Source organism: Coturnix japonica, chromosome 3 (genome assembly GCF_054131305.1).
Source record: "Coturnix japonica strain WE chromosome 3, WE-NBRP24, whole genome shotgun sequence".
Lineage (NCBI taxonomy): Eukaryota > Metazoa > Chordata > Aves > Galliformes > Phasianidae > Coturnix > Coturnix japonica.
In genome coordinates this window covers 23,150,237-23,174,425 of record NC_140665.1, presented here as the reverse complement: position 1 = coordinate 23,174,425, position 24,189 = coordinate 23,150,237, and the positions used below count along the sequence as shown (strand labels likewise).

General features: G+C 41.3%; 1 protein-coding gene across 6 annotated transcripts in view; it reads left to right on the top strand.

The window, feature by feature from the left end:
• The window catches only part of TRERF1 (transcriptional regulating factor 1), a 98,258-nt gene that overhangs the window by 55,590 nt on the left and 18,479 nt on the right, over positions 1–24,189 (top strand). For all 6 annotated transcript variants that reach the window (XR_014944573.1, XR_014944574.1, XM_015857362.3 and 3 more), the window contains exons 3-6: positions 12,282–12,379; positions 20,399–22,030; positions 22,604–22,650; positions 23,361–23,511. Coding sequence is in view for 4 of the 6 variants with exons in the window: in XM_015857362.3 (XP_015712848.2) it covers positions 20,663–22,030; positions 22,604–22,650; positions 23,361–23,511 (1,566 nt within the window). In the remaining 2 variants the exon portion in view is untranslated. The remainder of the gene's footprint in view (positions 1–12,281; positions 12,380–20,398; positions 22,031–22,603; positions 22,651–23,360; positions 23,512–24,189) is intronic.

Below are 24,189 nucleotides of genomic sequence, written 5' to 3'. Positions count from 1 at the left end.
CTTTGCTGTTGGTGAGGGTATACAGTTACAATTGTACAGTTATAAAGTCAGTGGATAAACAGAGGTTACATAATAGAAAGAGGATTAATGATAAATGCTTACTGATGTTGAGGCTCATTGTAAAGATAGATGCTCTCTGATGTTGAGGCTCGCTGTAAACTCCACACAGGAGCAATCTCCAGAAAGAGATGCTGCCTTAGTGGTGGTCAGCCCTTAAATGGGAACTAGGAGAGGTGGAGTCAAGCTCCACCCCTTCCAGGAGCACAGCCAAATTACCTTCACCTGTGCTCCTGTAGCTGCCTGGTCACTCACCTCAGATGGTTAATCAGAGGTTCAGGCTGTGATCAACCATTTACCATACATGAGGGTAAATCTTGATTTGCAGATGTTGCAGTGCTGTAACCTGCCAGCTTTTAGAAGAATTCTTTGTATCTTTTTGTTAACAATGGATTCATTTTCATGCATTATTGAGACTGCTTCTAGTGCATTCCTTTCTTGAGCTAAAGTGGCTTACATCAATGCTGAAAAAAACACTCTAAAAAAAAATGTGTTGCAGAAAGCACTTACACTGAGGACTGTTCAGTTTGACCAAGAGGAATTTTGGTGTTTCCATAGCATTGAATTCAGGTGCTGTGCCATTGGTATTACATACATTGCTCTGAAAATATTGCCTCCTATTTATTTCCATGAAAACTGCAATTGATACAGAGATCGCTATTTTGTATGACAATAGATGCCATTTTTCCACATGAAGGAATTCAGTGACACACCTTTGCTCCATAAACACTTCCATGTCAGATGCCATTTTGTCAGATTACTCCTCTGCTGCATGTTAACAGAGTGTAATGGAATATTGTTGGGAAGGTTTAACCTCTACTGCGATACCACCAACGTCCACCTCTGACTTAGGAGGCACTACTTTCAGAGCAGCATTTCTAAGTGCAGGGGCATGAAGGCACAGCTTTTCACCTCTATGAGCTGCTACCTCTGGCTGGTAGAGGCTGAAGTGCTGACTGCTCAAGCTTGGTTGGTATTGTGAGAATTGCTTTTACTTCTGGCTTGCTCAGCATGTTTATGAAGTTTCTCACCTTTCTTTGCTGTTGCAATTGTTTCTACCTCCTGTTTTAATTGTGGTTTTTAAATCAACTTAGAGCATGTCCTCCCTCATCACTCCAGCCCCAAGTTATCTTGGCTGGTATTTGTGGTGATGAGGGCTGTTAAAACAAGCATTATCTGTTGCATACTTCAGTCATGAAGAAGTCTGCATTCGGAACTAAAAATACCTGAGGTTCGTGGCATCACTTCTTCATCCTTCGGTCATAGTGCCTGTAGCTACTGGTTCCTGGGCAGCTCCCAAGGATGTGTGGAGTGTGAGGTTAGCATCCACCCTAGTCCAAGTCACAAATTACTTTTCTAGTCAGATCTCTTGGGCAGATACTCCAGAGAGGCTTGAGGCTGCTGTAAGAGAAAAGTGAGCAGAAGGGAAACCACGAGTATGTCAGCACAACCATTTTCTTTCCAGAATCCTGCGATAAATCAGATAACAGTCTTCTCAGAATTGCTTGCTTACTAATTATTGAAAAAGCATTACCTTTTTCGTGTCCTTAATTAGCATTTCAGCTTGTATCTAGGCCTTGATGGTAAGTGGGCCTTGCATCCCAGAGATTCAGTAAGTGATGAAAAACTCAAGTCTCTGTCGCTTACTTATATCCTCCAGAAAAACACAAAACTGTGCTAATCTCTTAAGTAGAAATGATGTCAGAAATGATGTATTCTAAAAATGATGGTTGCTTTTTTTTTTCCCCCCCCGTTTCCTCATCAGATGGCTTGCAGTACATGTAAACAATGCAGTAAATAAATACTCTGATGCTAAGATAGCCATGGAAAATCTTTTTATGTGTTTCTAAATCAGAGGATAAAATGCATCTTCTTCAAACTGGTAGGAGAGCTACAGGGTAAGCCTTTGAAAGCACAATCTGGACCATTCTAGATTTCCAGATAGCACACTGTGAAACTTAATACCCACAAAAAAAAAAAAAAAAAAAAAAAAAAGGATGAAAAATGTTGTTGTAAAAATATTGTATATCTATTTGAGAGGAACTTTTTTAAAAAGCTCAGAATGAAGGCAAGCTCCATATAGAGGTACTGGAGTGACCAGCATCTGCTTCACTGACTTTTGGAGTATGAGACTCAGAGCTTGATACATGGGCATCTGAATAGCACAGTATTTGTATGCAAGACTTACCTGAGCAGAATTGATACTAGGCACATTACCTAATTTGTTTAAAGTTATGGGAGCTTATTCTGATGATGTTGTTGATCTTTTGCAGGCTGTTTGTAGAGGTAATTCAGAGAGGTGTCTCTAGAAGACAGCAGATGGGAAATCTCAGATTTTAGCAGAGGTCAGATAGCTTGAGAAAGTGAAACTGGTGAGCAGTGTGAAAGGCTATTCCAGAGAGGAACCTGGTGGACTGAAGTAAACAGGATCTTAGAATATGTCCTCTGAAACCTTCTAGCAAACAAAACTTTTGAGAGGTTCAGCTGGCACAGATCCACTTACTTAGAGTTTGATTATGCATAATTCCTGCTGGAATCAGGTCGCTGTGACCTCAGACAGAAATGGGGCTTGAATAGAGAGCTGATCCTTGGCTCCCTGTCTCAAGCCCCCACTTTGTGCAAAGTGCTGTGCCACGGCTCTGGTTGGGCAGTGGGGAGCTATGGGCAGAACCTTTTGCTTCTTGAGCCGCGACAGTGTGCCAAGTGTTTCGTAATACTGCTAAAAATAGTGTGAAATGGTCAGGCATATACTGTTTTTACTTAAAAGTTTGATGCTTGATAACATGCCAGGAATTCTGAAGGATGACTTGGTCAGCTGTTATGTAAGGTAGAGCCATAGGTGTCAGATAAGTTTATTACTATCACTTTCTTGTTTCCTGCATAGCTTGTTTCTGGAACAGGCTCCGATGGTGTTTGGCTGTGCCTTCTATCAAGGTTTCCTCCCTGCTGCTTGTTAGGTGCTCTATGGAAACTGCATCCTATTGTTCTGCCAAGAAACTAGCTGGCAGTTCTGACAGAAACAAAATGTTAACCACTTATTTATACTAAAAGCCTTTTCCTTAGGGCGCTCCTCTGTTCTCCCCTGCCTTCTCCCTCAATTGTCCACAAACTAAACAGAATAAAAACCCAAACTAAAAGCTAAAACAAACCAATGACACAGACAGTGGCCAAAATAATTCTCCATAGCCTATCTGGGAAGGAAGAAGTTACCCTCATCTATTTCTCTGCTTACATCTCTCTCAGGTAAGTACTAAGCAGGATGAGCTTGCTCCTGTCAGAGTGATGCGTGGTTATTTTTTCACTTCAACATTGGTTAAGTATTCTTGTAAAGTGTCCCATGTGATTTGTCACAACATCACAAAACTGAAGAGAGTGTTGTGCTGCTGGACCTGCAGTTAATGTGGGAAGTACCTTGAAAGCGAAGTTAGAAGGACTGGGAACAGGGTATGCTGCAAATGTTAGGCAGTCAAACAAAGTGTACAAGTTTGTGGACAAAACTTCAGAGGTTTTATATGTGTGTCAATAGGATTATCAGGCAAAACATTGATAGCTGAGCTAGGAGACATTTGGGAAGCATTATTGTTGGTTTTTGCAACTATAGAATGCAAAATCTGAATTTCTTACAGAAACGAGTCATAACATTTTCCTTGTTTGGCCAAGCTGAAGGCACCGTGGTATGAGAGCATAGTTCTTATGCCTTTGTGTGTGTGTGTATGTGCGCTGTTTCTGCTTACATGGAACAGCTGTGGAGGAACGTGAGGATCAGCAAATAACACCTTCTGCAGAGAAAAGCCTATACAAGGGAAGAAAGAGATTTGTATAGGGATAGCCAAGGGCTTTGAATATAATGAATAAAAAGATGCTCAGTGGAGCTAATACTTGGGGGGAATAAATTCATCACACAAAGTTGAGAAAGCTTCTGTGCGTCAGTGTTCCTCTGAAAATGGTAAAAGTAATTCTAAAAGTTGAATGGCACGGCATTTAATTATGTAAGGAACCAAAGGGGCTAAAAAAATAATAACCTGGTATATCAGAAAGCAATTTAAAATGTAAGCTAGGGAAAATGGAATATTTCTGTCACAGTAAGACAAATTTCACCACTAGCTGCATTGATTTAGTGCCTAAAATTTTGTTCCAAATTGATCAGTAACTATAGAGGAAAAAAAGCAGACTTTCATTCATTCAACCTCCCAGTCCAACCCATTTCACTTCTCAGCAGGAACAGTAAGGAAGATTTGGATAAATACACAAACAGGACTTAGGAATTTAATTAGCTCTGTTGGTTGTTCAATCTCCAGTTGTCTGATTTAATTGTCCCTTTCAAAGGGATCATTTGAAGCAGAGCTCCATATGCGATGTGAATGTCAGTAAACTAAGCTTGTTAGTGTACAGTACAAAGGCCAAGGCTGAATTCTTGTGGGTATTCACAGCCTTTAATAAGTAGCGCGATGGCTGAGGAGAAATCGTTCTTTACGCCCACACACCCTGAAGATGTTTCCCTTCAATTCAAAAATGAATATTCAGTTAAAAAGTTATTATACATCTTGTCGTTCAAAATATTCTTAGCACTGCATAGGATTCTGCCTGCAAAGGGGCGGGTTTTTTTCCCCCTCCTTCCACCTTCTTCATGGAAGATCTGGAACCGAGCAGTAGCTGTTTAGAGTTTTAGGTTTGTCTGCTTGTTTGTTCTATTTGTTGTGGGGTTTTTTATTGACCCAATAGTGCTATTTCCTCAGCTGTGGAGTCCTTGTTCTGTCTTCTTAGGGCAGGACTGGCTTATTGGTGTGGTGTGATAGCTCCAAGCCTTAGGCTGTCAAGCTCTTGACTCTGTCAAACTGAAACAATTAGGGTTAAAGCTCATTAAGGGGAGTGCCTGCTTGAAGCATTTTTGAGTGATTGGGGAATTTCATTTAGGAGAGTGGTTGTTTTCCAGTAATTTTGCTGAAGGAAAGTGATGTTTGAGGGTTTTTCAGAGAATCAGGGTTGTTTACTGCCGTCGTTCTTGGCGATGATTTGTTTGAACAGTTTCAGTCGCCTCATAGTTTAAAGTAGGGAACTGAAATTTTGCAAGAGTGTAGGCTTAGGGTATTAAGAATAACGAAGAGAAGAGCTGACAGCAATGTGTTGCAGGAGAACTACTTGTACTGAGTGAATTGGATGATAAAATGCCAGAGGAAATTGCTTGTAGATAAATGAAAGTAATGCATGTGGGAAGAAGAGAGAGGGGTCACTACTCTGTGTATGCTGAGATGAATTCTGCACCAGGTGTTGCTGTTCTGGAAAGGGGTTTTGTAGTTAGTTTTCTGTAAAAATGGCAGCACAATTATTGGTAAAATGAGTGTCAGGATTCATTAGTGGAGGAATAGAAAACAAAATAGAAAGCATCAATGTGCCGCTGTGTGTAAATGTGTGATGTTCACCTGTCTTGAGTATTGTGGGCAGTTCTGGCATCTCCTCGCCTTCCCTCTCACCTCCCCCATGGTCTTTATATTACCAATAAGGCAGCTCTTGCATTCCTTCATGGCTTTTTTGAGCTTTTGTGAGTTTTCAGCCTCTTGGCAACCCTGTCAGAAAATCTTGTGCCATGTCAGATTTGCAAAATCTAGTTTTACATCTTAATTTCATAAACATCCTGCATACAGTGAATGTCTTCCATATCTCCATGTTCTGCGGTGCTGAACTTTGGTACTCACATAATGAACATCATGTCCAGTGGAGGGGAGGCCTTCCCTTGTACACTTGAAGGTTGTGCCTGCAGCTAGGCCCGGATACCATCCCAATTCTACCTGGAAGAAAAAGGTGTATTTTGTAGAACTGAGGGAAGCTGGGCTGGAAGAGATGAGCAAAGGTGGAATAAGGGCAGACTGGCTGGGTATCAGTGGGGTGAAGCATGATGTGGAGCAGGAGAAGAATGTGGATCTTGGTAGTGGAATCACTTTTGGAAGAAGGACTGGATTTGGGAATTAAGAGAAGGGAAAGGAAGGAAGCAGCTGAGTGAGAGAGTTGTAGAAATAGGCAGGGAGGGCTTTGACTACTGAAACACATTTCAAAGGTGGGGAAGGAAAAAGGAGTGTTAGAATCTGAGATTCTGCTGTCAGCGAATGCCTGTCAAACTCAGATAAGTGTCGTGCCAGCGCTCCTTCCCCCAGCAGATGACAGCCTATTACTGGTATAATTTTACTTTGTTCACCTTGACTAGTCTGCGCTGAGGCCATGTTGCAGACTGAAGAACCGTTCTAACTTTTAGACAATTCTGTAATGGAATATCCTTTTTAAATGACAACATGTGGGTAAGAATATATTAAGCTACCTTTCTGATATTAAACACCAGAAAAAGAATATGCTTTTATAACTTCCTTTTAGCCTTGTTTTACCTAAATGCATTTTATAAGGAACCTGCAAACTGCTTTTTGTTTTTTTTCCTTACAACCTTCCTGCCCAGCTTTGTACATATGGTGGGTTTCCTGTAAAGATTGTAGAATCATTAGACTCCAGTTGAAAAAGACTATGTTGGATCTCAGATTTGTTTGCTGCAATTATTTGCAGTTACATAATGGATGTAAGGAATTGTATCAAAAAATAGTCTCCTGAATAGGACAAGCCAAACCTTGCCCAAGGGATGGGTTTGACTTCAGGCAGTGACACAGAGCAGCTGCATGATCTGTCATTGAAAGTGGATGTCACCCAGGTAGTCATCAACAGTGCCCATGGTGGTCTGTTCCCAGGTTTCACCTAAGTCACCCATTTGCTTATGTGGCTGGCAGGCATCTAACCAGTAACTGGAATCAAGACTGCTTTAAACATAATCTAATAGCGTACAGCGTCTGTTATTTGAAGTGCCAGATCCTGCATGTGGAAAGCTGATTCTGGAATTCTTAATCTATCTGTATTGTAGCATCCCATCTGTAAGATGTGCCGTTTGTCTGAGAGATTAGCTGTGGAAATCAATGGAATGCAACACTGCTGAAGTGTGTGGAAGTTGTAGAGATGAGTACGTTAAAAAATCAGTCTAGCCTGCGTGAAGAATCCAATCCTCAGAACGGCGTTTGAATTTCTGGAGATAGTGAGGAGTGGACTGAAAGCTGAATTTGAATCAAGGTAGAGACTGTAGTTGTTAAGTGAACAAATTTAAAGGTACTCAATCGATGATGATAGTTCATGAACTTCCAACTTTTTTGTTATTGGTTTTGTCGTTTGATATCATCATCCTTGTTGGTATTGCTTTTTAACTTATGTACTCTTACTTTTCTTATGTTTCTTATCTTAAGATGGCTTTTTTCTCTTCCAAATATAATTTAAATACTGCGTAATTGAGATCAACCAAATTCAGATAAAAGGATGCTTTCTCTTGTTGCGATGGAACTAATGGAAGATACAGTGGAGAAAGCTCTGGTCTCATTCAGTTAGAATAGGCTTATTGAACTTCGGGAAGATTATCAGCTGATATTTGTTTGCAGTCAGTTGGGCTGCCACTGAGCAGGAGAAATCACTAAGTACTCCTGAGTACTCTGAGGGTGCTCTGATGGTATGTGGAGAATCTGAGTCACTAACTCTTCCACATCAGTTAAGTTCCTAATGCCAATTGATATAAAAGCCCTTCACATTCAAATAAATAACACTATTCTATTTGTTGTGTGTCCAGTGTTGTTAGTCATTTTACTTTGACTGAGGATACGAGTATCCTCATCTTTGACCCATCTAGCTTTCCTGTGTCAAAACTGCTGTGCAATCACAGCTGTAGCACTGCTCATGGAAGCATGTGGGCCATGCTATGTGAACTCAGATAGCATAAGGCATACTTGCATGGCTTCCTCGTTGCCCCTGCTCATGGTGGTGGGAGGGCATTGCAACTTCATCTTCCGCACAAAGCTTCATCTCACCCAGGCTGCTGCTAGGCCTCTGTGTGCAGCTCCCAGTCCTTTGGTGTTTTGCCTAGAGTTTACTGACAGCTTCCATTTTATCCCTGGAAAAATAACTAGTTTAACTTTTAAGCGTGAAGCTTTGCTGATCAATATGGTATAAACGTAGTCGAGTTCAAGAAATTGCCTTCATTACTATCTTGAGATGAGAAATTGATTTAGTTGAATTCTCTTCGTACTAATTCGCTCGTGCTTTACATTCCCATAAAAGGTATTATGTGCTCCTTATTTTCCAGCAGTGTCATCAATCCTAATGAAGAGAGAAGAAGAATTTATATTGTGTGTATGGGATAGCTGATCTCTGACTTAGCTCTTAATTTGTAAATGTTGCTGAAGACTTCCCTTCTTCTTACTGTGCTTAGGTTCCATCTAGAATCTTGGGGGTGGGGTAGGAATGAAAGCAAAGAATATGGCAAAGGAATATTCATTTAGGCTGGTTTTGGATCCAAACTTAAAAAATGAGACACTGATGAAAATTTAATGAAAGCTATTTTCAAGGCATTAAAACATTATTTGCGAGTTTTACGTACTTTTGCAGTTTGGTTTTATCCTGCACTAATTACACTGGGACTATTTTCAGTGTTTTATTAGTCATTAGTTTGCTACCTCTGGCTCTGAGGTGCACAGAGTTTTGTTCTTTACCTGTGGTATTACGCAAAAGAGCTCTGCACGTGCCTGCTCATTTCCATACAACTGCATGTGGGTATTACTGTATCTCTGCTGATGGAGGTGAATGACTCAGCAGCATAAATGAACGTAATGAAACAAATGAGCAAAGAGGTGATGTAGAGAGAAAAGCAGCAAAAAGAAAGACAAGATTAAGGACAGCGTTTTCTTAGGCATTGCTGTTGTTGCTTTTCTCACTGTCAGTTGGGCTGGCCTCTCTTGGAAGCTGCCTGGGATGGTCTGTCTGCAGAATGCTTTGACATTTTTAGATGGATAAACTAAAAAGCAAGCAAAACTATGTACTGTGGCTGTGGTCAACGCTCATGATATAGCAGTTATTTTTTTAATGAAGTTTAAACAGATCTTGGCAAGTTCTAAACAACTGTGTTGAACAGCTTTTGTCGCTACCAGAGTTAACCGTGGGCTTTCCGTATGCTTCTAAATGTATTGTGTTCCAAATGTAAGCAATGGTAGTCAGTCATCTGGAACGTTCAGTGTGCCTGTTAGACATCTAAAGATATGAAATACCCATACAAAAAATGAGATGGATAAAGCAGTAAATAGATGAGACTTTATAAAAGCCTTTCTTATTTCAGCATATTTATTAAAGAAGTTATACTTTCAATTTAGGTTTTGCTGAGAAAAGCCATCAGCAGAAAGGTTGTAAGCAGTTAATGAACCGTTTGCTTTCTGGGATAACTGCAGCATTTCGGCTCATGTTCATAATGAAATTCAGGCATGCACAAACTGTAGTTACTGCAATCCAACACAATGACTGCATAAGCAAAAACTTGATTTTATCCAAGGATATCCATGTGTCTCTGTACAGTGGTGTCAGTATTTACTATCAGCGGAGAGGGGTTCTTTAAAAGAAGGACATTTGGGTTAGATTAGGCTTCATAGAAGCTCTGTTATCTCCTTCGGTGTGTAGTTTGATCAGATTTCTTTGGATTATGCTGTGAACCCCTCTATTTCCTTTGGCTCTTGGGGATCATGCCATGGGCTGCAGAGGTTAGTGCTGGGCCAGGTGAGGAAATGCTTTGGATTCATTTCCTCCTGCCTTGGGATGTTGAGGGAGGGAAGCTGTGCTGTTCAAGGAACTACTGGATTTGGCATCAGGGTTCTTCTTGCTGCGTGCAATCATGCCATGGTGCTTAGGACCTGTTAGCAGAGAGCTTTAGAGAGTAATTTCAACTGATGGATCAGATGCGGAGTGCTGATCAAGCTGACTGGTGCCACCTGTGTCCTCCTGTGAGACATTTATACAGTTGCCTCTTACTACTGCAGTAGCTTTCCAAAGCCTACTAGCAGGGTCTGATCACAGAATCACAGAATCACAGAATTACCCGGGTTGGAAGGGACCTCAAGGATCATGTAGTTCCAACCCCCCTGCCTAGCAGGGCCACCAAACATACGCATTTACTAGATCAGGTTGCCCAGGGCCCCGTCCAACCTGGTCTTGAACACCTCCAAGGACGGGGCATCCACAACCTCACTGGGCAGCCTGTTCCAGGACCTAACCACCCTTCTAGTAAAGAACTTACCCCTAACATCCAACCTAAATCTTCCCTCCTTCAACTTAAAACCATTTCCCCTAGTCCTGCTATTATCAGCCCTTTCGAAGAGTTTACTCCCCTCCTGGGAGTAAGTTCCCTTCAGGTACTGAAAGGCTGCAATGAGGTCACCCCGCAACCTTCTCTTCTCCAGGCTGAACAAACCCAACTCCCTCAGCCTTTCCTCATAGGGGAGGTGCTCCAGCCCCCTGATCATCTTTGTGGCCCTCCTCTGGACCCTTTCCAAAATCTCCATATCTTTTTTGTACTGAGGGCTCCACACCTGGACACAGTACTCCAGATGGGGCCTCACAAGAGCAGAGTAGAGAGGGACGATCACCTCCCTATCCCTGCTGACCACCCCTCTCCTGATGGAGCCCAGGATCCCATTTGCTTTCCGGGCTGCCAGAGCGCACTGCTGGCTCATGTTAAGTTTCTCATCTATCAGGACCCCTAGGTCTTTTTCAGCCGAGCTGCTCTCAAGGACAACTCCTCCCAGCCTGTACAGGTGCCTGGGGTTCTTCCGGCCCAAGTGCAAAACCTTGCACTTTGCCGTGTTGAACCTCATTAGGTTCACCCGAGCCCAGCTTTCCAGCCTGTCAAGGTCCCTCTGAATGGCATCTGTTCCCTCCTCCGTATCAACTGCACCACTCAGCTTGGTGTCATCAGCAAACTTGCTGAGGGTGCACTCCATTCCCTCATCGATGTCATTAATAAAGATGTTAAAGAGCACCGGTCCCAAGACAGACCCTTGAGGGACGCCGCTCGTTACCGGCCTCCACCTGGACATAGAGCCATTGACCACCACCCTCTGTCTGCGGCCTTTCAACCAATTGCTTATCCATCTAGTTGTCCACCCATCAAATCCACCTCCCTCCAATTTGGAGATGAGGATGTGATGGGGGACCATGTCAAAGGCCTTGCTCAGGTCCAGGTAAATGACATCGGTCGCCTTCCCTTCATCCACCAACGCCGTCACTCCATCATAGAGATGGAGAAACTGAGAGCTGAGAACTGTCTTCCAGATTGGCTTAATGCTTGTTAGTGCTTATAGATATCTAAAGGGCAGGTGTCAAGTGCACAGGGCCAGCCTCTTTCCAGTGGTGCCCAATGCCAGGTCAATGGGCAATGGACAGAAACTGGAACATGGGCAGTTCCACCTGAACATGAGGAAGAACTTTAGGCAGAGGAGTGGAACAAGCTGATGAGAGAGGCTGTAGAGTCTGCTTCTCTGGAACTCACCTGAGTGCTCTTCTGTGTAAACTACTCTAGGCAACTTGCTTTAGCTGAGGGTTGGACTGGATGATCTCCAATAGTCCCTTCCAAGCCCTACAATTCTGTGGTTCTGTGATTCATTCGTGGCCTTCCCTAAAAGCTGTCTTGGCAGCAGCACCAACAAAACAAATGCGTTGCTTTTATTTAAATAATTTAAGATGCTTTGACAAGGTATCTCTTTTGAATTGGTTGACAACCTGATTGTATCTCCCACATCTTTGACTTTCATTAATCCCTCCCTTCCTGAATGTTACACCTTCGTCTTTAAATCATGTTCATCATCTGGGCTGCAAGCTGTGGGACAGCAAGGTCTCCTCTTAGCAAGAGCATCTGGCCTGCCTTTGGGCTCTGTCAGAGAAGCATAAAATGCTTAGAGTTCTTTACAGTGTCTGTGATACAGGCACAATCTTGTTTTATTTTTTGAGTCGACCTGTTCTTCATTTTGCAGTTGGTGCCAAGATAAGTAAGAAGGAAAGATGAATTTACTGATGTGGCTTTGTAATTTGGAGGACCATGAATGTATTGGTCCCAGAGATTTGACAACAAAGCAGTCTCTCACTATCAATATGGAAAAGGGGTTCCTTGCTGTCTTTTGAGGGAGTTGCCTTGCTGATGGATGTCCCCTGCAATACTGAGTTGAATAACTGTGAGTAACTCAGGGTAGCGCAGATACCGTAATGAATAGAAGTTAATATTTGATTGTGCTGCAATAGGATGCTCATTCTTGCAGGCCTGCTGATGGAATGAGTTGGTGATACTTTATAAGGTAATGATTAAAAAATGGTTTTCTGTTCTTTTGCTTTATGTTTAGATACATCACTTTGAGATCACAGAATGAGAACGGCATGAAATGTTATGGCGAAGTCAGCACGGCAAGATACAACAGTCTCACAAGTAATCAAAAATCAGGTACTGTTGGAACATCGTGTGTCCACTTTCTATGAGGCTGGGTTGGTTAATGAGGCTCAGTGTGTGCTTTCTGTCCATTTCCCAAAATTCATGGTTCTGAGGCTCTGTAGTCTTACTGGTTGACTTCTCAGATATGACTATAGCTGTATGTTGACTCTGTTCTCTAAGACATTACATTTTATTTACTCCAGCATGTATGACACAGGAGATTCGCATGCATTCATATGTTTCCTAAAGGCCTAAATTGCCTGCATTGTCACATACAATCAAAATGGGCATTACCGTAATTAAAAGAAAAGAAGCTGTGGTGCTCAGCTCCGCACAGCCATTCGGGTTTTTTTTTTTGTGGCCCCACAGCTAGGTGCCAATATGGTGTGTTTAGAGGAACTGATTTTTCAGAGGATCCATTTGCAAGATTTTGAGGGAGGTGCTGGCTCAAGATTGCTGCTGATTCCCTACGGAAAGCTTGTCCATATGCTGTGTCACAAATGCTACTTCTACCTGCTTATATTATTATTATTATTATTATTATTATTATTATTATTATTATTATTATTATTATTATTATTATTATTATTATTTTCCTAGTTGTTTATCTGTCTCAGGATGTTTCCTTCTTGCCTGTTCTTGCAAATCTCAGCACATGTTCTCTGACTGTTTAACGATATTCACAGTTACAGAAATAGTCAATCACCTTCCAAGCTTCAGGTGAGATGTAGCATAAGGGTGCTCACGTTATGCTCAAAGTGTCCCAGCTGCTCTATCCACAATGACAGCTGATGGATTTATGTTTCAGTGGAAAGGCATGAAAATGTCCCCCTTCTCTCCCAGTTCAGCTCTAGTGAGCAGGGATTTTAACGTGGCGTAGTGGGCAAAGTCTAACCCGTCTGTCCTTATGATCTTCATGCTGGGGTCTTGCTGAGGAAGAACAAATCACACAATTCAGTAATACCAGCAAACTAAAGCATGAAGTTGAGGGCAATAGGGATAAGAGGGCACATTCATATTCCAGGAAGCACATGGAAGTATTGCCCTTGATATAGCAGCAGAAGCTGTTACAATTTCTTTCATATAAGCAGTCAGTAAACCTGGATTGGGTAAAGACATTTCAAATAAAGTTTCATAGACAGCTTCTACCTTGATCAAATATGCAATAATATATCGGTGAATATTAAAAATGTTTTTGTCAGTGCTGATCAGCCCCTTTAATAAATCCTGTCATCCGTAAGCTTCTTAGTCACTTAGTTTTGGGATATGCAATTCCAGTGCCTTTCTGACCTTAATCAAGGTTTCTGTTTTGATTTTTCATCAGTATTGTGAGATGATCACACCATTTTATATCTGTCATTTTTATGAAATAATGTGCTACCTGCTTCAGTCACAGTTCTGAGAACACTTCAAAGTAGCTCAAAACTGTAGCTCTGTTCAACTGACAACAAAGATGATCTGGGTTGCTGAAGCAGCTTTCTTCATTTCTTTGGGACTCATGGAACTTTATTTCCCTTAAACTAAATCGAGTTACTGGCTTTATTTAGAAATCAGCCTTTTCTTCAGCCTCTTCTTCTTGAATAACAAGAATGCTGTTAGTTTTAGAAGAAAAGTTTTCATTAAATTACCGCTGCCTCAGAATGCATTTTCTGCTTATAACTTAGATCAAAAGGAGAGGAAAATGTTATTGCTTGTTTGTCTTCCTCTCTCCTCCCCCTTTTCTAGAAACTTTCCTGAGATGATCAACTGTTGTTTTTTCTGTTGGTTTTTTTTTTGGTTGTATTTTTAAACTTTATTGAAATGGAGAAATTGCTCAGCTCCCCTCCCCCAAGTCCAATGTGTTCTTTATTAAACTGAATTAGGACATTCTAGTTTTTCTTAAGAGTGGAAATGGGAACAGCTCAAATGAGCAGCCACATGAGACTTACCAGCCTTTCCAACTGCGCTGCACTGCAGTTGGAGCTCATCTGCAAAGGGAATGATATTTTTTGAAGGATTTGTGCAACTATTGAAGAATTACTGTCATTAATATTAAAAAGCAGCTAATCTGTTCTCTCCTTCCATTTTAAGAGCACATAGCAGTATGCTTTCTATAAAATCAGTATACTAAAGATTTTGGATCCTTTCCATCTCCTTTTCACTTTTGCAGTTATTTTATTCCTGTTTCTACTACACTAGAATACTCTTGTGGTAGCCTTTTCACCTAACAGCTCCAGCCTTTGTGTTCATGTGCAGATATGGGCATGGATTTGCAACCTCTGACATTCAAAGAAAGTCAGAATTCAAGCACAGTGCAAAACATACAAGTGGTTTTATCCAGGACTGGGATGAAAAGGTTTTCAGCCCTGAGTATTTGTCCTTGAGATAGCTATATAAATTATAGTTGGTCCTTGAAATTCATATTGTGATTTTGCTATTTATTCTAGCCATGATTCTGTATCTTTTCACCCTTCTTTTCAGTCTGTGCCTCTATTATTAAATCTGATCCATCTTCAGAATTTCTATAGGAAAACAGGCAGTTCTTTGAATTCCTATCTTTCCTCCGCTTGTTTTCTCTCTGCTAATTCCTCCAGCCATCTTGTTCAGCATTAGAAATTATTCATTCTGTTTCAGTACTGTGCTACTTTTCTTCCATGTTTATTTCCTCTGCCAAACAAACAAACAAAAATGGAGTTTGGGCTTGAACTGTGGCTAACCAGGTTGCCGTGGAGGCAAACCTGGTATCTCAACAGAGGCTCTGAGGCACAGGGGTCTCTAAAACCTACTGGTCTTCCTTTCCCATTGCTGTGCTTCGCAACAACCCACCATTTACTACAGTTAACACATCTGAAGAGGTAGGAATAGTGTCAGCTCTGCTCCTGGAGGCTGGTTTTGAGTAATGCAGGTATGTCCTTTCTCACATAGCTCTCTCCTGGCTTTTAAACCTACTGTCTTTAGTGGGTTCTTAATACTGGTTGTATGTCAGCAGTGCTCGGCTGAAAATCATGCCTGTCTGGGCTGTCACTTACTTAGGGGTGGGACTGTAGGCAGCCCAGGTAGTAGGGGCTCCTGGTGCTTCATGTTAGCAGGAGAGAGTGTATCAGGGAAGGAACTGCTGTATATTTGTGTGTCTGTCCTAAAGGAAAACAGAGACGATGTGAGTGATGACTGGCTAAATGTAGGCATAGCATAGCAGATGATCTCGTGTTTCTGAATTATAAAGTAAGCCAGTAAAAACATTCCAGTAAAAAGGCTAAACACTGAATAAGATAAATCCTGTTTTGTTTATATTGAAGCTAAGTGGTAGAAAAAAGTTGAAAGGAAGAAAGGAGGAAAACAGAGAAGTCCTGTTTTTGGATTTTGAATTATGCGCGATTAAAAATGAAGCTTGCAGTCTAATAGTGAAAATATAGATGTGAGAAAGCCATGTCTCAGCCTGTCGGACTGAAGGGCAGTAAGGCATGATTAAAACATGTCTCCAGTGTTGGGAGAACACAAAAGTTGTGACGCATTTTTGTAAGCTGGCTTGCCTTGAGTTATTACTCAAAAAAAAAAAAAAAAGAAAAGAAAAAAAAAAAAAAAAGAAGAGAGAAAAATAACCGCACTACAAAACAAAACCGTTTAGATTGCTGAAAGTGGTGGTTAAACTTATTTCAACTGAAGTGTTACAATCACTGGCTGCATGTGCCCCAGCAAATTAGCATCTCCTAATGCTACTGTTTGTGAGTAGCTCTAAGTGCTCCGTCCTGCAGAAGCCAGTTGAATGGAGGAGATGTAGGTTTTTGTTTTTGCTTCTGCCTCCTGCTCTCTTGTCTTTTGTTTTCAGACTATATAGTAGTTCATCTATTGAAAACATGTAGGTTTTTTTATTAATGTTGCTGATGAAAATTTTTAAATAAATTAGACAAAATATAGGATTTAATTTCATTTTGATTTGCAGCCATGCACTATGCTGCAATGGCTTAGATCAGTGTCACAGTACTTTGATGGTCTATTAATGTGTCTAATTCCTTCAGTATGTATTCTCCTATGGTCTTTTGGCACCTCTCCCCATAGTTCTGAAAGTAGAATTGACTGACGTTCAGTCCTGCTTTTGCATTCTGTACCTGGCACAACTTGTGACCAGTGACTTATTTGGTGTGATTGTCTCACTGAAGTTCATGTAGATTCAGGGAGTTAAAAAAATGTGATGGATCTGTTGTTTATTGAAGTTGAAATGTTCTGTGGATTTCTGTTTTTGTGTTGTGTTATAGGGCTTTTTTTTTTTTCGTAAAGCAAGTTATAATTATTGTCTCCTTTATATTTTGCTGCCTGCCTTCTGTAAGATTTCCTAACTATCCAGTGATATAACTTATGAAGGATGTAAAATCAGATCATCTTTATTGAAGACTGCTAACATCAGAACATTCTTCCATTTTATGTACACCAGAATTAAGTTACGGTGTGCTTCTAGGAGCAACTGTTATTTCTATTACCTTAGAATTGCCTGTGTTTGAACAGAGAGGTGGTTGAAGTGTGTAAAGACATTTCAGCAAGCTCAAAGTGTTTGTGGCTTTCAGTCTGGAGAATGAAGCTGTGCAGCTTGCAAGGACCACACTGAAACAAGAAGAGTTGAAGTGAAACCTTGTCTGTGCTGAAATCAATTGAATTCCCATTAGTTTGGGTCCAGATATCATCCATAATATTGAATAGGGTGTTTCTCTTCCTAGGCAGTCTACAGAAATGTTTTTGTCCTTTCACATTTGTTTTTCTGTTTCTTCCTAATGATTGCGTAATTGGGATATATCTGCAATGTCGGAAATGTAATAGGTTAAGTAGTGTGAGTGACTGTTGGAAAGAAAAAGAAACATACAGCTGCAGAACCATTGTCGCTTTAAAACTGCTGCTTTCAGAAGTGGAGTTGTTTGATTTAACCATTTAGTAGTAATGGTTGTTGTTGTGACAAATTGCAATTAGAGGTGTTTAAGTATGAGTGCTTAAAAGGAGAAAAAATAACCTTTTCTTCCTGTCACTGAAAGAAATAGAAATACATTGCCAGTGGCTTCTCAGTTGGCAAGAGACTAACTTTTGTGCCTTTTAGACCTTAATTATATTTTGTACAGCTCTGAGATTTTCTTTCTTAGGTTTTAATCCAACAAGCAATGTATTCTGTTGGCATTTTGTTAAACTTGATTGCAGATGCTATTGTATACAACATCATGACCTTGAATTTAAGCCTGTTCAAGTACTAAAAAAAATATTTGTTATCACAGTGACCATGAAATAGTTGAGTTGAAATTCTTTGGTAGTATGACAAAAACTTCCATCAAATCTTTGGCCCTGGATATGGAGAGAGCAGATTTAAGGGTTCTGGTTAACAGCAAGTTGAATGTGAGCCAGCAGTGTGCCCTGGCAGCCCAAAGGGACAACTGTGTCCTGGGGAGCTCCAGGCCCAGCACTGCATCCATTTGAGGGGAGGAGTTGTCCCGCTGTGCAGCCTCACCTCCAGCACTGGTTGCTTTTTGGTGGGTACAATGTAAGAAGGGCACAGAGTTGTTAGAGAGTGTGCAAAGGAGAGGCCTACCAAGATGGTGAAGAATTCAGAGGGCAAGGTGTGTGAGGAGCGGCTGAGGTCCCTGGTTTTGCTCAGCTCAGAGCAGAGGAGCTGAGGGGAGGCCTCATGGTGTCTGCAGCTCCTCACAGGGAGCAGAGAGCAGCACTGAACTCTGCTCTCTGTGACAGCGACAGGGGATGGTATGGAGGTTGGGGACAGTGTCTGCACCAAAGGGTGGTGGGCATGGAATGGGCTGCAGGAGTTTGGACAGCGCTCTCAGACATAGGGTTTGATTTCTGTGTGCTCTTGTGTGGAGTCAGGAGTTAGACATGGTGATCCTTGTGGGTCCCTTCTAGCTCAGGGTATTTTATGACTCTATGAAATCATGTTATTTTCTGCCCTTGGAGTAAGTGCTTCTATTGTCTTACTCCTGAAAGTCTTTTTTTCTAGTCTTTTAATTGACTCCTGGAGATGTCTGCTCAATTCACTGGCTTGTGTCAGTATTAGTTCTTGTCCTTTGGCCAATACTTCTCACTTGAAACAAAATGACAAAAAAAGTCAGTTATTGTAAATTATAATGCTATCAGTAAGTAAAAACGGGACATAAGTCCTCTAGAAAAGTTAAGGTAGACAGATCCATTTGTGCCCTGTTCTCATGGATGGATGTTCAGAGTCTCAGCTGTGCTTTCTGAACTTGGCAGGCATGAAAGGGGATGCATATTCCTTTGCAGCGTACCCCTCTTTCTGAATAAGTTGATGGCCTTTGAGTATGAAATACCACACAGTGTTTATTTTTATGCCCTTTGAATGTTTTTGCAGGCTTTGTTTAATTTCTCGTGGTAATTTTTAATAGGAAGTGTTTGAAGCTGAGTTGTGGCTAAAAAATCTTTTTGGCAACCTGACTATTGACTCCCTTGGAATGGAGTGTGTTCAGAAAAAATAGGAAGCAATGTATATTTCTAAAAGGGGAAATAAGCTCATGTTTATTCTCTGCCATCATTCATCATGTGAAAAAGTTACATGCTAGTGATTGCTTACGCAAAAACTGTGTACTCACTGAAAGCCTTCTTCATTGGGAGCTATGGTTTCCTCTCTTACATTGTGTTAGAACAAAAATGTTTGGGTTTTTTTTTTGTGCCTAAGCTAAATATTATCCCTATTTACTGTTGCTAGTGCAGAACTCATTATTATACACCTGACAGTTGTTAAAATTTTCTTTATCAGTGACCTCACGTTTATTCATCCAGGTCAAGGATGAAACTCTCCTGAGTTTATAAAGGTAGACATCAATACAAAGGAGACCGTGATGGAAAGTATTACGCTTAGAAAGCCAGATGTGAAAGGGGCAGGGTTAAGATTGTTGTCTAATATTTTTTTTTGCTCCTGTTAAAGTTCAGAATAATATTTTGCTTTGAAACTTACTTGTGTGTGCGTAGGCATGCTGTGCCTCTGTGCATGTGTGCACAACGTTAGACAATGTGATCACTTCCCATTGTAAATCAGAGAAACAACCTTGTAATATGTAATATTTTTTGTTGTTGTTTTGTTCGTCAAAAGCAGTATAAGCATCTTTAAAATGTTGCTTTAAATTGCAGCTTATATGGTGAGAATGATAAATGGTTGCAGTTACTGTAAATTAGTCTGTTAAAATATTGCAAACTGAAGAAGGGTGAGAGAGGAGAGCAGAAGAAATCAGCATCCCTGCTGTAAGATGAGCAACTTTAACAGATTTCTGTTGATTCTGTGATTTTCAAGGACCTATTTGGTTTTAACATTGAACAGATTCCAAATAGAAAGCCAAATAAATCTACAAGCACAGATGCTTCTGAATTTTGATTGTAGTTTGGGTTTGGGGTATTTATTTGTTTGTTTGTTTGTTTATTGTTATGGTGGTGAACATTAGTCTTGCTTCTTATTTTTCAGTGACAATGTATTTTCATACTGCTAGAACATGTTGTAGGTACCGTGGAAGATGTGAGAAGCTCTGCAGTTCTCTGTGCAAATTCTGGGCAGCAATTCACATTTTTGTTTGTACTTTTAGGTGTTGGTCCTTTACAGGTACTGGTAATCCGAGTAGTGTCAACTTTGTTCAAAGCCCTGGCTTTTGGTTTACTTGCCTTTTCAGACCTTTGTGGAGACATTTGTTATTATTTTATGTTATAAAATGTCTTTTGCTTCTGACAACTAGCAACATTAGAAAGGATGGTTTGGCTTGATGGTAAGCTAAAGCTACTCAATAGAGGCCAGCTAAAACTGCTTGAATGTTCATATATATCAGGAGGAAAAAAAAATTGGTGGGACTTTTGGATGTGGCAGAATGATTTTATGTGAGAACCAGATATGAAGCAGGATAATGGGATGAGATGAAGTAACCTAACTGCGCTGGAGTAGCCCAGCTACTACAATTTTGCATATGGTTGTTCATTTTGAACTAGGAGATTTTGGTTTCCTTTGAGGCAATAACTATAACACCTTATATAGATGGCTAGCACTTACTCTTTTTTTCTCTTACTCCATAGATGCCTGGCACACTGAACCTATTAGTGTGTGTAAGACTTGCGCTGTGGTCCATTTTTTGAAGATGTGAAGCAACATTGTGTCTGATTGGAATTACTGACAGACTGGAGGAAATCTTAGTCCTTCTCTTGCACACGCACATGCTGAATTATAAGTAATCCTAGCTTCTCTTCCCGCCCCTTCCTCTCCCACACTCAGCTATCTCAGGGTTCATAGAGATTTCAATGGTTCGCGTGCCTGTAAGATTGGAACAGAAGTGACCAAAAATGGGGGACCAGCAATTGTATAAAACTAACCATACTGCCAACAGCAATGAGAACTTATACTACCAACACCAAATGAACTCCCTTCCATCTCTAAATCATAGTTATGGGACATCTGTTATAGATGCTCCCCAGGCGTCCCCTCTCTCCCCTCAGTTTCCCCAAGATTCAAGAGACAGTATAGCTTTGCCTGTAGGCTCAAAAAGTCTTGGGTCAATGGATACACTCAGACAAACATGGACGCATTCTGGCTCAGGAAACCATGTCCCAGTGCGGAACAATTTGAGTAATCAAAGCGCAATGTGGAGCCCCCTCGGGCAGGGGGAATCTCACGATGGATACCAATATTCTTATTCTCAACCCAGCGAAAATCGATCACAAAAAATTACCAGTGGGGTCCTGCATAAATTGGACTCTTTTACACAAGTATTTGCTAACCAAAATCTGAGAATTCAAGTCAACAACATGGCTCAGGTTTTACACACTGAGACTTCGATGGCAGATAATTCTGGTGACAGTGCGCTCAGGCAGCTTCTGTCCCAGAAGCCAGCAGTTGAGCAACAGCCTGTAACTTCCAGCGTACAGAGATACCAACCAGTGCCACAGCAGACACACCAGAATTTTGCAAGCACACAGCAAAAGCAACAAATGCAAGTCATGCAGCACCAACAGTTGTACTATGACTACCAGCATTTGTCACAAATGCAGATTCATTCTGCGTTTCAGCAAGGACAGACACATGTTCAACAAATGCAGTCCCAGCAGCTCTTACCGCAACAGATGCAGCACTTGCAGCAGACTCAGTACTATGCTCAGCCACAGCAGGGACATCAGCGGCTCTCAATACATGAGATCCAACAGCAGCAGCAACAGCCAACTCGGCAGCAGCAGCAGAGACAGTGTCCAATGCAAATAGCTCAGTATTACCAAACGCAACCTGTCATGCAGCTACAGCAACAACAGCAACAAATGCAACTGCAGCTTCCTCCATATCACAGGGAACCTGATCCGAAGACTGTGCATGAACCCCACCAGTACCCCCAGGATCCAAGTCATCCTGTGCAGCTCATCCAGTTGGGAGCGGCACCTCCGTATTGCTACCAGGATCCCCACGAGCAGTACAGGCATTTGTATCCACAGGGTTTGCTGCAGCAGCACGACCAGCAGAAGCAATACACAAGTGAGGGCAGAGCTCCATCTCTGAACTCCCACGTCGGCCTCACTCCACCGGGGACAGCGGAGGATCCTGCGCGGTCGGAGGTGAATTCTGCGGGTAATGCTGTACCTCATCGAACTCTTTTGCCACCCTCAGGAGCACATCTGAACAACAAAAGCTCTCAGCAGGACTCTCCTGGCCCTGGGTGGCCTCAGGTAGGTGACATTTTGGATCCCTACTCCAAACTAGTTTAGCGAAAAAGCAGCCAGGTATAGAAATGAAATGCTATGTAGAGCTGCGTCAAGATGTGAGCATTAGGGATTGCTGGGATGTTTTTGGGGAACTGTATTAACAGAGTTTTACATTGATGTGTTGGCTTTGGGCCAGGTGGGCAGTAGAATGAAGCTGCTGCTGGGAGGCTACTGGTTCCCTCATGATTGGGTTTGGGGAGCTCGGAGTCGAGGTGCTCCTGCTTATTTTTCAACACTCAAATGCCTGAATGTGCACAAAGATTTAGCTCCTTGTTTCCAAAAGAAATACTGCCGCAGCAGAGGAAAACCTTAGAACAGGAGGTGGGTGTAAGAGAGCTTGCACCAGCTGTGCTCATCGAGGCACTGATTTGCTGGATAAATGTAAGGTTCTCAATTCAGAAGCATGCAGTATTAGTAGAAGCATATGCAAAATACAAGAATAAAGCTGTAAGAACCTTCATTTATATGTCAGTATTTCCAGAAAAATTATTTTTGTTTTTTTTTCCCCTTTTTTTCCCTCTCTTCCTATAATGGCAGGTACAATTGTCAGATGGCAGACTGCAGCCACTGTCCCCAGAACAAAGGTATTGTGGTTTTTTTTTGTGTTTTTGGTTTAAATGTGAGAAATACAAAGGAGTGCTGCAGTTTAAAGAGAGTTTTAAATCAGTTTAAAATCTGCAGTTTAAAATCACATCTTTATCTAAGTACCCTGTGTCTATAAGCTTGTGTGATTTCCATTCCTCATCCCTCCGTAATAAAATCAAATGCTTTGTCTTCACCCACAAAACGTAAACCAAACCAAAAAAGGAACAGTCCATGCTCAATGCTGCATTTTTAAGAGTAGGGATGATGATGTGTGGTTTGCAGTCGTACTTCAGCAGCAGAGACCTTCTGGGTTTGTTTTTTTTTAAGATCTCAACCTTACAGGGTTGAGGTGTCTTCCAGCGCTGTTGTCTGCCCTGTGTAGGGACTTTACATCCAAGTGTTTGGGATATGAAGGTCTGTCACAATCATTCTCCTGGGTTCTTGGATTTATCCATACCAAGGGTCACATTTTGACATGCATATTCTACTCAAAACCTTCCTTCTCCCTGTCTTGGGAGCAACTGATCTAGGTTATCACCTAGTATTCTGGAACACTCACCCAGTGCTTACCAGTGGCTTCATAAAGGTTTAGCTGTAAAAATGTATCGACTTCCTTGACAAAAAAAGCTTCCTCTGCTATGAAAGGAACATGCCAAACTGATGTCTCTTCTTCTGTTCCATGCTTTAAAAAAATTTCAAATAACAATAGTGGCCCTAACAGAGAAACGCTTCCTGAGAGAGCCGATGGGAAGAACAAGCTAACGTGTTCAGTATGCTTGAAGGAATTTAAGAGTTTGCCTGCTCTGAATGGTCACATGAGGTCTCATGGAGGAGTAAGAACATCTCCTAACTTCAAACAGGTAGCAGTTCATTTTACTTCTGCATTTGATTCTCTTCTCTCCATGTTGATGTTTGCTTGCTTTGCTACGCTTTGCTTTGCTATCATACCTGTTCTCCTCTGCACTGTTTTATGTCACACCCTGTTTATGTAAAAGCACACATAATTCTGATAATTTACAGTCTCACCTAAAAGTGAGAGATGGTAGAGGACAGAACATTTGTGCCTCTCTGCGCATTACAAAAACAATCTACAAAATCATGGCACAAGCTTCTGAATTTTTTTCCCCTCGTGTTTGTTTATTATATCAGAAATATCAGGAACATCAAGTCTTCCTTATTTTCGTTTGGACTCCTTGGATGACTAAGGGATGTTTATTGGAAGCATTCCCAGGCTTTAATTGAAGGAGCAGGACTGTTGAATCTTTGACAGCTTTCTTCCAAAGTATTGTAGTTCGACAGGTATCAACAAAAACCAAATGAAAAATGTGGGTTTGAGTCGTTCTGAATAAAGACAGCTTGTCCCATCTATCAGTTTTTCGGTGTCCTGATATTTTAAACATTCTCTCTTGATGGGGGAGTACTACAGAAAGCCGAAGAGCTACCAGGGTTGCACTATGTCTTTTTGGTTCTAAGTGAGTGATGGGGAATTCTGCCTTTATAGTGATAAAAGAAGGGCATGTGTTTATTGTCCCTTCTGC